The sequence below is a fragment of the Sciurus carolinensis genome, chromosome 1 (assembly GCF_902686445.1).
Source record: "Sciurus carolinensis chromosome 1, mSciCar1.2, whole genome shotgun sequence".
In the NCBI taxonomy this organism is placed as follows: Eukaryota; Metazoa; Chordata; class Mammalia; order Rodentia; family Sciuridae; genus Sciurus; species Sciurus carolinensis.
The window spans coordinates 63,212,100-63,229,567 of NC_062213.1; the positions used below are offsets into that span (position 1 = coordinate 63,212,100).

General features: G+C 34.4%; 1 protein-coding gene across 1 annotated transcript in view; it reads left to right on the top strand.

Moving 5' to 3' along the window:
- Positions 1-17,468, top strand: part of Trpa1 (transient receptor potential cation channel subfamily A member 1) — a 51,680-nt gene that overhangs the window by 17,788 nt on the left and 16,424 nt on the right. Inside the window, exons 9-18 of the mRNA XM_047567045.1 lie at positions 1,216-1,315; positions 2,685-2,785; positions 3,800-3,969; positions 4,055-4,219; positions 5,768-5,882; positions 6,773-6,939; positions 8,334-8,427; positions 10,869-10,928; positions 11,434-11,532; positions 17,000-17,070. Of these exons, the coding sequence (XP_047423001.1) occupies positions 1,216-1,315; positions 2,685-2,785; positions 3,800-3,969; positions 4,055-4,219; positions 5,768-5,882; positions 6,773-6,939; positions 8,334-8,427; positions 10,869-10,928; positions 11,434-11,532; positions 17,000-17,070 (1,142 nt within the window). The remainder of the gene's footprint in view (positions 1-1,215; positions 1,316-2,684; positions 2,786-3,799; positions 3,970-4,054; positions 4,220-5,767; positions 5,883-6,772; positions 6,940-8,333; positions 8,428-10,868; positions 10,929-11,433; positions 11,533-16,999; positions 17,071-17,468) is intronic.

The window sequence follows — 17,468 nt, forward strand, 5'->3', positions numbered from 1 at the left end:
GTGTGGAGCTTGTCATGTGAGCTCTTTGTTGGTCTGTGAATCAGTCCTCCTGGAGGTCTCAGAAACTTAGCTAACGCTTCTTTAGCAATGGTGGCTTGAGGGTAAAGCAGGACAGGTATCCTATGTCACTGTCACTTTCATTGTACCTCTGCCACAGTACCTTCTTTCAACCCATGAAAATGCAGGAATTGAAAAATCCTGTTGAAGATTGATTGCAAAGAAAGCATGAGATCTTTTTCATTCTCAGTAGTGGAATCCCCGAGTTTCTGGATGAATGTGTGGTGGGTTTATTGAAGTCCCACCATGTCAGCAATGAATGTCCTACTTGTTGTATTTAATATGGCATAATAGTAACTACTGCAGTTGTGATAGTCACACAAAGAGTCCTGGAAAGCCTCCTTAGATACCATAGTTTTGTGCCATGTGTAGTTTTCCAAAAATGCATGTTGGCATCTTTGCCTGACAAGAGCTGTGGTGGATGCTACTTACCACCATAAAGCTTTCAAAGTGAATGCTGCGCCCACTGCATCTGTACTCAGCAGGTCCTGAGAGATCAGGGATGTGCCCACAATTGGAGTTTAAGCTATTTTTATTACCCTATCCAAAGTATAGAATTCTCCCCATGGACATTTCAAAGACCTTTTATTTCTAACCATAACGTCAAAAAAATCATAGTGATTTTTTTTTGGTGGAGGAGTACAAGGGATTGAACCCAAGGGTGCTTAACCACTGAGTCATATTCCCATCCCTTTTTTACATTTTATGAGAGACAGGGTCTCATTGAGTTGCTTAGGGCCTTGATAAATTGCTGAGGCTGGCTTTGAACTTGCAATCCTTCTGCTTCACCCTCCTGAACCACTGGGATTGTAGTTTGTCGCTGTGCCTGGCACGAACAGTGATTTTTAATACTGTGGGAAATAAACTACTGCTATAGTCAGAGAATTTTATCTTTAGGGCTTAGATAGTAATAAATCTATTGCCAGATGTCAACCAAAAGCCTCACATGTGAGAATTATTTCATTTTTGAGTTTATTAAAGAATGCCTTGAGGTTTTGATGTGGATTATAGGGAAATGTAAAATAATTCTATGATCAGTTACATGCTGGCTGTAATATAGATACTCTATTCCAGTGGATTATTATTATTTACAGATTGCAGTGTAAGCTGATTTGTCTGTTCATAAACCCTTTGTGGAAAGACTTGTTTTTATTTCAGGGAGCAGATATCAATAGCACTGATTCTGAAGGACGCTCTCCACTTATACTAGCAACTGCTTCTGCATCTTGGAATATTGTGAATTTGCTGCTTTCTAAAGGTACCAAGGGGGAGCAATCCAAGCCTTTGGAACTAGTACTCAATTTGGTTAGATAAACACTTATTACATCTATCATGTACCAGGCACTGAACTGGGAGCTGGGAATACAAAGATAAACACACTGTCCATGTCTAGAATCATTTTCAGTCCAGTAAGGGAGCAATATTAAAAAGATAACTCCAGAAAAAAAAATAGATAACATTTAGAAGGCAATTGTTTCACACCAGGTATTTGTTGAACATTTTATCAGCTTTCTTTCAATAAGTCAGTACTGTATGGTTGTGGTATGGTAGTTAACCCCATTTCAGATACAAGTGGTACTAGGATGGCAAAAAAGGAGATTTTTTTCTCTTCCCTCTTCTTTCTTCATAGTCAATCTCTCATATTTATATTAAGCCTTTATGTATCAATGTAGTATCACACAGATTCACCCCCTTGCAGGCATGCATGCACACGCATACACGCATGCACACACACACACACACACACACACACACATACACACACTGAGTAAGGTAAACCTATTTTAAAATGTTTAGTTTTCTTATCTAGATATCATTGTCTATAAGTTTAGGGAATGATAACCATCAAGAATACAAACAATAATAAAATTCTGGAGAGGATGTGGAGAAAAATGAAAAACTTACACTGTTGGTGGGATTGTAAATTTGTATAACCACAATAGAGACCAGTATGGAGGTTCCTCAAAAGACTAGGAATGGAACCACCATATGACCAAACTCTCACCACTCCATGCTATTTATCCTAAAGAATTAGAGTTATGATACTACAGAGGTACATGCACACATCTTTGTAGCTCCACAATTTACAATAGCCAAACTTTGAAACCAGCCTAGGTGTCTATCACCTAGAAACTGTGGTGTAAATACACAGTGAGGTTTTATTCAGTCATAAAAAACTGAAATTATGTCATTTGTGGGAAAATAGATAGAACTTGAAAACATTATGTTAAGCAAAATAAGTCAGACTAAGAAGGTGAAGGACTGTGTGTTTTCTCTCATATGGAAGTTAGGAGAGAAAAAGGAAAAGAAAGGTTTAAGAGGGAATGTCTCATGAAAATCAAAGATCAGTAGAACAGAGGAAAGTGACCAGGGGGATGGAGGAGGGAGGGAGGTGAAATATGGGGGAATGATATTGGCTAAATTATATTGTTATATCGTGTGCATGTACAGATATTTACAATGAATCCCACCATATATACAGCTATGGTACACCAAAATGGAAAAAAATAAAAATAAGATAAAATAAACATTAAAATTAAGGCATAAAAAAATCTCTTATTAAGTAGAGAAACCACCACAGTGCATGCTTTATGTAAGTCAATTTATATTTATATCATGTCTTTTAGGTGCCAAGGTAGACATAAAAGATCATCTTGGGCGTAATTTTTTACATTTGACCGTACAGCAACCTTATGGATTAAAAAATTTGCGACCTGAGTTTATGCAGGTAATATATGATTATGGATATCCAAAACTGAGTTATGTTCAACAAAGAGTAAACTGATGATGCTTATTATTATTTTTATTGTTATTAACACTGATTCTAGAATTTGAAAAACATTTTAAAATAAAGATGTTATATTTGAATATCTATTTATAGCATGGTGAAGGTGAGGAGGGTGATGATAATTGCCTTGGGAATGAGTTTTTGATGTTACAAAGTTTCTGTATAACCTCATCTATAATAGGTACACATACATAATTAATCATATTTCCTTCACTCTTCCACCATTATGAATCGCATATCAGTGGGAAAGCCACGTATGTGAGTGAACTAGTCATACTCTATCAGCGATGAAGAAAAACTATGTAACATACTTGGCTCACTGATGACAGACCAAAAGCATGATCTTCATATTTATATTAACCAACTAATATTTACTGTGAATATTAGATTCATGTGAAGTGTGCCATATTTTTATAATAAACAGATTTTCAGGTTGTCACTGCCTTTAATAAAGAATCAAGAATATATATGTACTTGAATGTTTTAAACAAAAAATAACAAACATGCTTAATAATTGAATTTCAACTTGATTGCCATTCCTCTTTTATTATAAAAGAAAAAGTAAACCTAGTTTTAACATCCTATTCCTTTTGCCCAACAGAACACATTAAACTCTTATGTGTTATTTGGGGAAATAATGAGGAGAGAATCAGAAAAGGAAGTGTGGTCAAATATGTCAGGAAAATGCTGATAAAACTGTTAAGTGCATTTTCCTGCTTGTAGGACTTCTCAGAGCCTTTAATATGGCAACCTTCTTGGTATGTTACAGAGAGACAGAATGTGAGGATTCATCCATCTTTAATTTGCTCTAGTATCCTCAATAAGGTTTATAGTTTTGCCCTTGGGGAATGCACATTGATCCTTGTTAGAAAATACTTATACTATGGAATAGTTTGCAAAATACTGTGTTGGCAAAATAGCAGAGTTATAGGTAGAATGTTCATTTTTCCATAGATGCAGCATATCAAGGAGCTGGTCATGGATGAAGACAATGATGGGTGTACTCCTCTACATTATGCATGTAGACAGGGGGTCCCTGTCTCTGTAAATAACTTGCTTGGCTTCAATGTATCCATTCATTCCAAAAGCAAAGATAAGAAGTCACCCCTGCATTTTGCAGCCAGGTGAGGGTCAGTCTACACAACATGTAAGTATATCTTCTTTCTGTTTAACATTTACTTTGAAAATATGAAACCTATCTTTTTCAAGTTATGGGCGTATCAACACCTGTCAGAGACTCCTGCAAGATATAAGTGACACAAGGCTCTTGAATGAAGGCGACCTTCATGGAATGACTCCTCTCCACCTGGCAGCCAAAAATGGACATGATAAAGTAGTTCAACTTCTTCTGAAAAAAGGTGCATTATTTCTCAGGTAAGGACATGTAATTAGAAAGTTGATGTTTTCTTTGCAATTAGTCATTTTCAAACTGCTTTTCTGTTATATTTTAGTTATAGTACCTAACTTTGTATCTCGGTAAGCAGTTTTCTTCATCTTATTTAATCCTCAAAACATATATAACTCATCAAATATTTAAAGTTCAATGTTATTCTCATTCAAGTGAAGACATTGAAGTTTCCAGAGTTGTAGCCATTTCTGAGAACCTTTGAAATACATTTCCTCATATTTTACTTCATCATGTTGCCGTCTCCTTATGCAGATTCAAAACTACATTTGCGTATGTGTGTGTGCATGTGAGTTTATACACACAAACACAAAGTTATACACATTCAAAGGACTTACTTTTCATTCAAACTAATAAATGATGGACATAAAAAGTGATAATAGCAAACATTCAGAGTGAACCAAATCTCATTATACTTAAAGGAAATATAACACAAGGAACAAAACCAAGTCAAAATATGTTAGCATAATAATGTATATGCCACCATTGAATGACATTTTTGTAAAAATAAAAGAAAACCTCGAAACATTTATAGAGGTACAGTGAGCTACCTTCTAATATCACCAAAGCTGTAGGTAGCAAGCAGCTCATTAGTCTAATGTTCAAAAAACACATCTCTTCATCAGAGGACAGATACCAGCAAATTAGTGTATAGCTCTAAACTGAATGCTATGCTCAGTTTCTTCCTGTTTTCAAGGGACGCTGAGTGGCAGATATGCAAAGGGGACCCAAGTGAACCCAGGCCAAGAGTCATTTCTTAATTACATCATAACCGACATAGCAAGGTGACTCTTGCACCCCAAGACAGCTGCTCATTAGCACTGCAATTAAATTGTGTCAGGTGTTGTTTTCCCCTATGTCTAATTTGGAAAAGTACCACTAATATGACAAGCTTCATTATATTTATATCTTGAATTTCTGTGAAAAAGGACAAACATTTTCAAAGGGATTGAAATGATAACACAGAGGATACAAACTCGAATGCTTAGACACTTAAGTGAAACTAAGCTAACTATGTTATAGTCATGTGTTCTAGGTTGTTATTATTTTGTTAGCAATAGGTGTGAACTGTGAATACTAATATTAGCATCATGGAGCATTTTTTGTTTCAGTGTTCAAGAAAATAAGATTGAAAATAGTGTGTATGAGTGTATCATAGTTTTGAAAAAAATATGTATGGTACAGATATTCTAGTGATTTTCCCAACCCCAACTGTTTGATAATATGTTTGTATCATTTATATTTCATAATGACTATTAGTCATTATGAATCACATTAGTCATATGAATAGTCATATGAATCACATTACTGATAGAATGTTTTTAAGACCTCTGGGCTTCAAACTTATCTCATTATGATGAGACTGTATCATCATGTGTTATATACTAAATATCAAGTTATTATATCTTGATTGTGATTTTTGTCATCAGATCCACTGATGATGAGCCCAGTGGCATCCTTCCCACATTTCAGTGATACAAAGTGTGTGCACATGTCTTTTCTTGACTCTTCAACAGTGACCACAATGGCTGGACAGCTTTGCATCATGCTTCCATGGGCGGGTACACTCAGACAATGAAGGTCATTCTTGATACGAATTTGAAGTGTACAGACCGGCTAGATGAAGAAGGGGTATGTCCTGTTTCTGTATACCAACTCAAAATCTTGATAGAAGAGCATTCTGGAATTGCAGGAAAGTCATATTCTTAGCCATGCTGTATCACTAGTCTTGTATTGAGTTTTTAGCAAATAGACTCTTGCAGTGAGGAATGAGACTAAGGACAGAAATAGAAGGACACTGAAGGGTGGGTGCATGTTGAGGCCCACAGTGTCACAGAGGCATGTCCAGGGCCATTGTGGTCTGATGAGAAAGAATTCACCACTCCCTAGTCAACCCAGTAAAAAGAAGAGATCAGAGTGAGTGTATAATTTTGAAGTATAATAATCGGAAATATTGCTCTTTATCATGCTATTCTGTTCTTTCTCCTTTTGTGAAGAGTAAGTATTAAAATATATATTTGTTCATGAAATGATGGAGATAAAAGATCACTCATTTTTAAAAAAAGAAAACATCTTAAATGGCAAGACTAAAAATTGTCAACCTTGTAAGAATCTCTGATTTTTTTTTTTTTTTTTTTTTTTTCATTTGACAACCTTGTAAAATGCCAACTCTGGAAAGCACAGCTCTACTAGATGTTAAATTTCCCAGGATTATTTTCTTCTATGTTCATTCAACATCCTTACCTTGAAAGTTTCTCCTTTGTCCTTGTGGAATCATCCCACTACACAAGCAATACATACACACACACACAAAACCCTTGAAATTCACACACCACGTCATGTTTGAGTGGTAAACATTATTTTGAAGCTTGATTCTGAATACCAGTTTTAAATTTGCGAGTTTTAGTATTAAGTATACTTGGTTGATCAATTTTTTTAAGCAATTCAACAATGAAACAATAAAATGGCCCAAGGGCAATAAGCCATTATCACCACATGTTCTGTATTCTGTCCTCTCACAGAACACTGCGCTGCACTTTGCTGCCCGTGAAGGGCACGCCAAGGCTGTGGCCCTGCTTCTGAGCTACGACGCCGACATCGTCCTGAACAAGCAGCAGGCCTCCTTTTTGCACATTGCACTTCACAATAAGAGGAAGGAGGTGGTGCTCACGACCATCAGGAGCAAAAGGTACAATGGCCTCCTGTGCACTGTTAGGCAGTGTCCTCTGGTGTCAGGGATGATTCACAGACTGAGAAAAAGCACGAAAGAAACATGACTCTCAGACTTTAGTTGATGTATTAAAATGTCAGTTGTTTGCAGAATTTTTGATGGAACTTTTGGATGATGACAGGCATGTTACTTCACCCTCTGATTTTCCATTTTCATTTCTATAACGTTAAGTATGGGCACATAATGCCACCTTGGTAGTCCTGTTGTGAGACTCAAAGGCTCCAAGGATTCCAAGGATGTGGCATCAGGGTCATTGTCAGGCCCTCTACCCTTTCTGAACTTGCCTGATGACACTCTCGCCAAGTCCACTCCAAAGCTCAATAGACGTTGATAAAAGAAATTCCCTAAGATTACCAGTGCCATCTAGTAAATTTTTCCTTAACACATTTCTTTTGTGGTTATAAGTTTTTAAACCATACTCTAAGGAGTTTTTGATGAAGTTAGAGGGTAGTTTTTCCACTTCTCAAACATAACATTTTTATGTCATCAAGGTAGGTATCAGGGTCCATGTCACCCAACAGTGGACACAGAAGTGGTCAAGTTCATATCCAAGGCAGATGTAGCCTATGTTTTCAGCATGGAAAATCTTAGAACCTATTTCCTCTGAAACATCAGTCAACAGAAGTATAGAATCAGAAGTTTTATGTTAATAATGCAGGTATTCCAAATGGACTTTCCCTATAGGATAAAAGAAAATTTGAGTTGTTTTTAGAATTAGATTCTCATCACTTTACAGGATCTTGGAGATCAATGCACTTTCTTTGCTTCATGTCAGAAATTTAGTTTCTCCTTGATATCATAAACACCTTTTTATCCATCCAAATGGATGGTGTTGAAGAAAAGGGGTAAACTCTGTAATGTTCTGACAGAGCCTATGCTTCTTAATATATCTAACATACTATTTTGTAGTTTAATTCAGGGTGTGTGTGTGTGCATGTGCGAGCATGTGTGTGTGTGTGTGTGTGTGTGTGTGTGTGTGTGTGTGTGAAACCAAGTTGCTGATGTATGTAGTTGAATGTGAATATCTCTAGCCAACATGATCAGGTCTGAAAATACCTTTTCATGACTTCAGGAGAAAAAGAAGATAAAGACCTGCTTTCTTCAGAAGACATCTAAAAAAAGAACAATGATTATAATAACAGTCATTCTAGAATTTGCCTGCATTCCTAATTTCTATTAATAAAGATCCTATAATGGATTGATCATGGTTCACACATTGACTCCATTGGAACCAATGGGCAAGCAGTACATTTCAAGAATAAACTTAAAGTTAGGTTTATCCTAAAAATCTAGTCTTGGGTTTCAATTATTGTGCAAAGAAGAAGGATAAAGACTTGTGCTTGTCTTTACAGATGGGATGAATGTCTTCAGGTTTTTACTCATCATTCTCCAAGCAATAAATGTCCAATCATGGAAATGGTAGAATACCTCCCTGAGTGCATGAAAGTAAGCTCCCCAAAACAAAAACCTTATGGGTATACATGTGCCATGTGATATGGTGTGACGATTTATTGTAATTACAACCTAATTATATTATTTGTCATCTTTAGATAAAGTTTCTGATTTTCCATAAGCTCTAAGGGAAATAAGCCAACACATTATTTAATGAAGCATTAAGTATTATGCGCATTAAGGAATCCTATTAGTTATTATGTGTAATGTGGGAAAATAGAGTAAACAGATTTTTTTCTTCAAATAATCCAAGCCTAGAGCAGATTATGAAGTGGTATGTGTTGGATGAATAAAAGCTCTGGATATGTTTTGTTTTTCACGCAGGTTATTGTTTCAAATTTGCATTAGTTGCTAACAGTCACACCAAAGATGCTTTTCTTAAGGATCTGGTTATCTGGTTTCCCATAAAAATATGAAGGTCTGATTTTTATAAGGGAAAATATATTGAAGTATAGTTGGAAGCAGTAAGACATGGTACACAGGGGACAGAGGGCCAGATTTAGGGTCTGGAAGCCCTGGGTCTTAACCCTGGTTCTGTTCTGGCTGTGCTGCTTTAGGTAGGTCACTGCACCCTCCTGAGCTTCATTTTCTATATATATTTTTTTTCTTTTTCTATATTTTTTATCTAATAAAATGTTGATATTAATACTGATCTTTCAAAGTGATTGCAAAAAAACAAAAAAACAGGTAAAATATATAAAGTATTAAGGATCATGGTTGATGATAATGTGCTTACTACTGTTTTTTTAATGTTTGTATGGTTGTTACTAGTACTACTATTAACACAGTTTTTATTTTTTCAATAAACATTTACTGTGTGCTGACTGCACATTTTTCTTTTTGAAGTCTAATGGAAGAGCCATTCCAGTATACTAATGGCATGCAGATTAACTTTTTATGTACATAAATTTCATTAAAGAGCATATTGGTCTTTAGGGTCAAAAACTATCTCAGACTGTCATACTCAGTAATTACAGTTGTTAAAATCTGTACTATTGAGTAATCGGACATATAGACAGAGTTATATATTATGCTTCCTGTGGCATTATTTATAATAGTACAAATATACATTATAAATGTTGACCTATGGAAAACAGAAAACATTGATGCCAAAATACTATTAAGAATTGTTTGTTATGGGATAACCATTTTTTCCATCTTTATTTGTCTATATATTTCCTAGTTAGTTTTTTATAATGACTCATATCATTTTTGTATTATGAATATTTTCAATAAAATTGAGAAAATTGAAGTTTTTTTTAGATTAGCCTCATATCATGCATTTGAATTACTTGTACATTTCTGTAAAGTTGCTCTTACAAATCTCTACCCCACACTCCAGGGAAGTTCATCCTTCATTTTGCTTATTATTTTGCTGATTATTACAAAGTTTTCAAACTGTAGCAGCTAGACCTGCCTCTTGTTCTGCCTTCATGACACCACTACCAACTAGTTTTGTTTTTATTTTTCATAATGTCTTTTCTGACTCAGTACTGCTCTCTGCTCACCAACAAAGGCTTCTGTGGAATTTTCTAAGGCCCTCTGGCACCTGAGACCCTGTTTCTTCCCTTAGGGCACAGTCCAACCTTCTACTCTCAAGTCTCAAAAGCATGGGGCCATCTGGGACCTAATGTGCAGTCCTAGTTCCAAGAGGGTAGACTGGTCAGACAATAATATTTTTTCAGGATCATGAATTTTTTATCACCATATTTGGTAAAATTCACATCTTTTATATAGATAGAGGTCCCCAAAATATCTGTTTCCACACACTCTAAGGTTACCTCTGATGACCCCATAGTGTTCTTTCCCATAATTAAGCATCTGGAATGTATTCAACTATTTCTCATTTTAACCCCTATCCCCCACTATCCTGTACACTGCCTTCTGGACTATACTCTCTCAGTGTTGCTCAGTAACTGAAATACAAAAGCAAACGCAGCATTCCAGACTGCAGAATATGAAAGATGCAACCTAGACCAAAGGAAAATCTCAGTTCTGAGGTGAAAGATCTCAATTAAGGATAATAATTGTGACTGTAAAATAATGAGCGAAGGAATCCTTAATAATCTATTATTCTCTTGAGGCCTATAAAGATACAAAATCTTAGACAAAACTAATGAAGTTGCTCTCACCCAAATTTTAGTTAAGTGCCATTTCATTCTCGAGCATGCACTATTTTTTTAAATGAATCATCTGATATTTCTGAATCATGCAGAAGTAGTTTTGACATTTTGTATTTTAAATCACACCATGGAATAATGGTAAATCTTGTTCTTGAATGACAAGGATTATAACATATCCTTGAGGTGAAAAAAGCATAGAAAAGGAAGGGAGAATATCTTTGGGTGCTGTTTTAGAAACAGATAAAATCCTTACATAAAATTTTTATATTTGCCCACTGCCCCAATATCTCAGCTGTTTTTTCTCTCTTGAAGGTTCTTTTAGACTTCTGTATGATACCTTCCACAGAAGATAAGTCTTGTCGAGACTACCATGTAAGTTTATTTTATCATGATAATTTGAATTTGTTTTATTAAAATTCTTTGGAGAATATTAAAAACAGTGCTATTATATTTCTGTATTCAATTGTGAATAGTAAATATTGTTTTCATTTATCATATTATTGTATTTTCTACTTGAGAGAATTTTCCCCTTATACTTTTCCTCAAATATTTTAATGGTTTATAATAGCATCATTTAATGTTATTTCTTAGGTGGTTTTGTGTTAAGAATGAAGGTCTAAAACATTTGAATAATTTTTTTTGATAATTCTTTTTCTGTGACTATGAGTTATAAAGCAATCAAATAATAGCTTTCCATAATATTTTTTGTAATTAATATATAATAATATAATTTTCTTTTCTCTACTTGAAATGACTCACCTTTGTTAGCATCAGTTAATTTTCAGCAGAATTGTAGACATATTTGATTTTTGAAGAACTACTTTTGGGATCCATAACAGAGTAATTGTAATTTTTAAAAAAAATTTGCATTCTACAGATTGAGTACAATTTCAAATATCTTCAGTGTCCATTGGAATTAACCAAAAAAACAACACCAGTACAGGATGTTATATATGAGCCTCTTTTGACCCTCAACGTAAGTCTCGTATTTTCATTATCCAGGTAGTTTCTATGTTTACATTTCAATGTCTGTGTCAACTATGTGATTTAACCCTTTATTTTTTAATAAAGAAAACAGTCATTTTCTGTCATTGCTGAAATTTCATTGACTTTCACACTTCAGTGTGAATGGTCATGTAAGACTTGATTCATGTAGAATCAAATAAATGTTGGACAACACATTTAGTGTTTACTCCCCACCTCTGTCCACTTAAATATTCAAGAATTTCCTCCAATTTAAACCACAGGAAAATGCAGAGTGTGACATTTCATAGCCAGTTTCCAAGATCAACCAGTAGCTGGGCTCTCAGATAAACTGTGACCCTTCAGAGACTCAGATTCTTCCAGAAAATAAATCCAATCTGGATCACTCTGTACACACGGTATGATCTAGGACTTTCCAAGGCTTGCTCCAAACAAGCTCTTAGTCCAAAATTTCTAGCCAGTAAAGCAGTTAAGGCATGACTGTAACCCAATGCTGTCTAAATCAAGGGTCAGACTTTATGCAGAGAAAACAGGTAACAGTGAAGTAATGTGAGCACCTGGTTGAAAGGACAGAGGCTACTAGTTTCAACAAATTGTTGTCATGTGGGAACAGTCCAGTCTTATATGAATATTGGCAACAAATTAAAATTTTGTGCATGTAAAACAAAATCAAAAACCAAAAAAGCAACGTATTTGAGGATTGATTTTCAAAGTGTCTAGCTATGTGCTATCTGATATGGTAACTAGTCACTTGTGACTACTTAAATAGAAATTAGTTAAAATTAAATAAATTAAAAAATTTTTTTCAATTTCATTACCTACATCTCAGTTATAAAATGCTGCCATCACTGCAAAGGTTCTATTGGACAACACTGGTCTAAATCAATGAAGAATTTTCATTCACTTTAAATAAATTCATTGCCCTACATGGAACCCTTTAGTACAGATCATAATACTGTGAAATCTAAAAGACTCACTAAGCATGTTGAATGTGAAGGCTGCACATGTATGGGGACTTTATGTGGGGCACTTTTTGCTCTCAGTGCTGGTGATAGCAAAGGGATTTTAGCTCTGTTAGAGTCTGTTATGTTTTGCAGTTGGTATTGTAGGGCAGTCAATAACCAAGTGATTAAGTAGTACTATACTATTGTGAAACTAAGGAAACATTTTTTGTATGTTTGTATTGTTCTATCTGAAAGAAAATTCTTCATTGTCTCCTCCGCCAGAATAAGATGGGGAAGGTAAAATCTATATAGGATCTAAAAAGAAATATATTCTATTTAATAATGGACATAGTATAACTTATATGAAACGAACTCATTCAAATAAATATACTCACTATTCAGTGAGTGTTTCATCAGTACATGATTGCAGTGCTCAGCAAACCTCATAGTTATAAGTGAGCTGAGTGGGGTTCTTCAGGAAGAGGGGCCAGCGTGGTATGAAAAATTATTGTGCACAGAAGACTAAAAGTCTAGATGCACTATTTGAGGTACACATAAAATTGGTTACTGAGATTAAGGCACATGAGCTGGTGGGAAGCTATTTCATTAATGGCACATGCAGAGTGGGACCCCTTAAAATACTCCATTCTCATAGCCATAAATATGTTGATATTTCAAGTCCTATTTATATTTAATATGGATGATATTTAAACCTACAATGTACTTATTTGCTTAAAGTGGTAGATTTATCCCATTTGTCATTAGTTTAAAACATTTTCAACACTTGGGAGGCATAATAATTGGATCGTTTTAACTAAAACACATGGAAAACAAATATCTATGTATGTCTCTAGTATAGTGTTTTTAAATATTAGTAATACTTTAACTAGGCAAACTGTTCTTACAAGGATTTTTTCATGTTTTCCTTTGAACTTGGAAAAACACAAACAATTTTAAATGGATATTTCATATCTGCATGGATATTTAGGTGAGATCTGAAAAATAATTATTAGATCCTGTCTGATTCTTATTTTTCCAAGAATAGCTAGCTTTATGGGCTGTACTTGCCCTTTGACACATAGTGAATATTTGCAGCAAGAGCTCTTTACTTGTCCAGAAAATTGATTATAAATATTGCAATTTACTTTTCAAATATTTGAAGTTAAATTTAAAAGACAAACATTGATTCTAAAAATATTCAGTTGTTGACATCACAATGGTATTTCTTAAAACTGGAATTTCTGGCTGCTTATATCAGAGTGAATGCAGTGATTGTTAAAATGAACATTCCTAAAACCTGTCTTTGACCTACTGACTCAGACTATTTGGAGATGGATTATTGGAATATTGCTTTGAAATAAGTTTTTCAGAGGATTAGTATGAATCCTAAGATTGAAGAAATATTGGTCCAATGTGGTTCTGATAAGAATCAGTGAGTTTTTCAAAATGCTAAGTGAGTGTTCCATCCAAAATCTATAAATTGTTTGGTAGAATAATTTTGGAAATTACAAACAAATCAAAATTTTTATAAAAATGCTTAAACTAAAAATTTCACTTCTATCCTTTGGTCCAGAATGATGGAATTTTTGAAAGACAGAGAACTAAAACGATAGTGGCTGAGAGTTGTCTACAAATGAGATGAGTCATCTAATTATAAAACTTCCCCAAAGACTAAACAAACCATCATGGCTACTTCATTTTAAGTTATAAAATGTGAAATGATAGTAGTGTCTATCAATCAGGGAAGGACTAAATAAACCACTATATCTATATAATGGAATATTAAGCAGCATTTAAAAACAATGTTCTTGAATAATTGCTTTGTTTTGACATATTTCTAGGCCATGTTGTTGAATAAAAAGGCAAGCTGAAGACATAGTTTAAATAAAAACATAAATACAAAGTAATTCTACTTTTTCTATAGTTATAGGTGAGTTTTTGTGCATGCATATTTGTACGTGGAAACAGAAAAAGATTCAAGAATGCAAAACAAGTTAATGGTGATGCTACTCCTGGGGGCATGGAGTGAGGCTTAGTGTGGTGAGAACTGTGGACTTATCTCAGTGTTTCAGTATTGTAAACACTTTACGTTCTTGAAGATATCAATTACCTTTGATTACATCACATATCCCTTAAGATAAATTTGCAGTTAATTCTTATACTATCATATTTTTAAAAATTTAAGCTAGATTTAAAAGTGGTTTATTTACCTATATTACAATACTATGTGGTTCCATAATTGACTATGTATTTTTCATTACCAGGAGTTATATTTTGGTATGATATTGTATTGCTATTTGGCATCCATTTCTTCCAACTGGAAGAACTCCTTTCAGCGTTTCTTGTATAGTAGTTCTAGTAGTAATGAACTCCCTCAAATTCGATTTGCCCAGGAAAGTTGTAATCCATTCTTAGTTTTTGAAAGACTGTTTTACCAGTTACAGTATTCTTAGTTGGCATTTCCTTCTTTCAGCATTTTGAACATACTCCCACACTTCCTTCTAGATTGCAAGGTTTTTGTTGGTAAATTTTTTGATAATTTACTGGAACTGCTTTATATATGATGAATAGTTTGCTGACTTCAAGTCTACTTGTCTATAACTTTTGACAGTTTTATTATGTGTCTCAGGTTAGGTGTTTTTGGATTTATGTTATTTGAAGCTCTTTGAGCTTCTTGAATATGAATGTTTACTTCTCTTCTCAGATCTGGGGAATTTTCAGCTACTATTTCCTTAAGCAAGCTCTCTAACCCTTTTCCCCTTTCTTTTGGCGTCTTCCATAATTCCTATGTTTTTCTGCTTGATTGTGTACCTTATATCCCTTGAACCTTAAACTTTTCTCACTTTTCTTCTTTGTAAAAAAATTTGTTTCTCTTACTCATTAGTTTTAAATGGCCTGTCTTTGACTTTCCTGATTCTTTTTCCTGCCTATGCAAGTCTCCTGTTGAACTCCTTTAGTGAATTTTTCATCTCAGTTGTATTCTTAAGCTTCAAAATTTCTATTTGGTTCTTCTTCATAGTGTCTATATCATGACACTATGTCATCATTTTGTTCATGCATAATCCTCCTGATTTCATTTATTTCTCTATCTTCTCTTTTAGTTTATTAAGCATTCTCATAATGATTAATATTTTTTGTGTGATAATTCATATACCTCTGTTTTTTTAGATTGATTTCTAGGGAGTTAATTTATTTCTTTAATTAGGTCATGTTTCTCTGTTTCTTGGTATGCCTTGTTATCTTTGTTGGAAATTGGCATTTGAAAATAAAAATTGATAACCTCTCTCTATCTTTGCAGTCTGACTTTGCACAGAGAGGTTCTTCTCCAGTCAACCCAACTAGAGATTCTGAAGATCTCACGAGCCTTTAGTTGTAGATGGACATACTACTATTTATTTATCTATTTACTTATTTATTTATGTATGTGGTGCTGGGGATCAAACCCAGTGCCCCGCATGTGCTAGGCAAGCGCTCCACTACTAACCTGTAACCCCAGACCCATGTGTATGATCTTCTATTGATGAGGTTTGCCTCATCATAGCTTTAACCAGGATGCTAAAGCTATAATGACCAAGCGTTGCCTTGTGTCTGATTTTGATGCTGCAGCCTCTTTAGTTCAAGCCCCAGTGATCTACTTTGCATTCAGGGTCACCCTCCTGTTGCCCATTCCTATCAGTGCTCAGTTTTAGGCTAAGTAAAAATCATTATGTGGGGAAGCTCCAAAAAATCAGAACATTGGATGTACATTTCACTTTCTTTCTCTCTCTCTGGAGAGAAGCAGGAGTTGAGAGTTTACTCCACTTGGCACTGCACTCTGCCAGGAGAAGGGACTTTGGCAAGCAAACACCACGAATTCTCCTCCTATTATTGATATGGTTTTTTTGGGCTTAATGCCAATCTGGGGTACAGAACTCCTTAACTGGGTTCTGGATTGCTCAAGGCAGTGGTTCATGTATTGTTAATTCAGTGTCTTTATGAAGGAAGGACAGTCTGAGTCTTGCTATTCTGCCTTATTGGTTACATCAATTTCTCTGTGTATTTCTTGGATAATGAAAAAATAATTTTTAAAAACATAGTCATAGTATCTAATAATGTTTATGAAAACCTAGATTTGCAGATTATTTTAATTACTATTTATGTGTTTTCTACTATCTACAATCCTAGAAAAAGGGGCTAAATTTCTTTAAGGGCAAAATGAAGGTGCATCCCTTGCTAATTTATCTTTAAAGTCTTTTTTTGTTGTAACTCTGTGTAAGATTATAAATTTCATGCTAGCTCAGCTAGTCAGAAATCAAAAGAGACAGATTGAATCAAATAATTGCACCTGCATAGATAATTCTCTCTCCCTTTTATTTAAACTTTTTTGACATAGTTTTTGATTTTTAAAATTTTCTAGAATAAGAAAATGTTACTTTAATATTAAAGTAAAGTTATAAAACTAGAAAAAAGCTCAAGCTTATGCTTACTTATGCTTATATATGATTGTATTTTTATTACTGCTTTCTTATTTCTTAGACCATGGTACAACATAACCGCATAGAGCTTCTCAATCATCCTGTGTGTAAAGAATATTTACTTATGAAATGGTAGGTATGAATAATATTTTTTTAAATGAGAGACTCATTAAATCTATTAAAAGCACTCTAAGGAATTATTTTAATGATATTTTAATGTTTTTGATGTTAAGTTTTATAATTTGAAAAAAAGTAATTATCAATGGCAAATTTTGGCATTTAAATGTGGCATTTTACACATTTGACACTAAATGAAGTATTTGAGGAGTGAGAGGGAATTTTTCGTCTAAGACACAAAGAAGTATGGTGGATCCTGCAGCTAGTTGACAATGAAGTCAGAGGTATGTTCTAGGGGAAAACACTCAACTTGCAGTCAAATCATATGGGCTGAAGCCTTGAAGCCTTTGCTCTTCCATTAATTGGGGAAAATTTAAGTGAGTCACAATTTGCTCAAAAGTTGAGATTCCTCC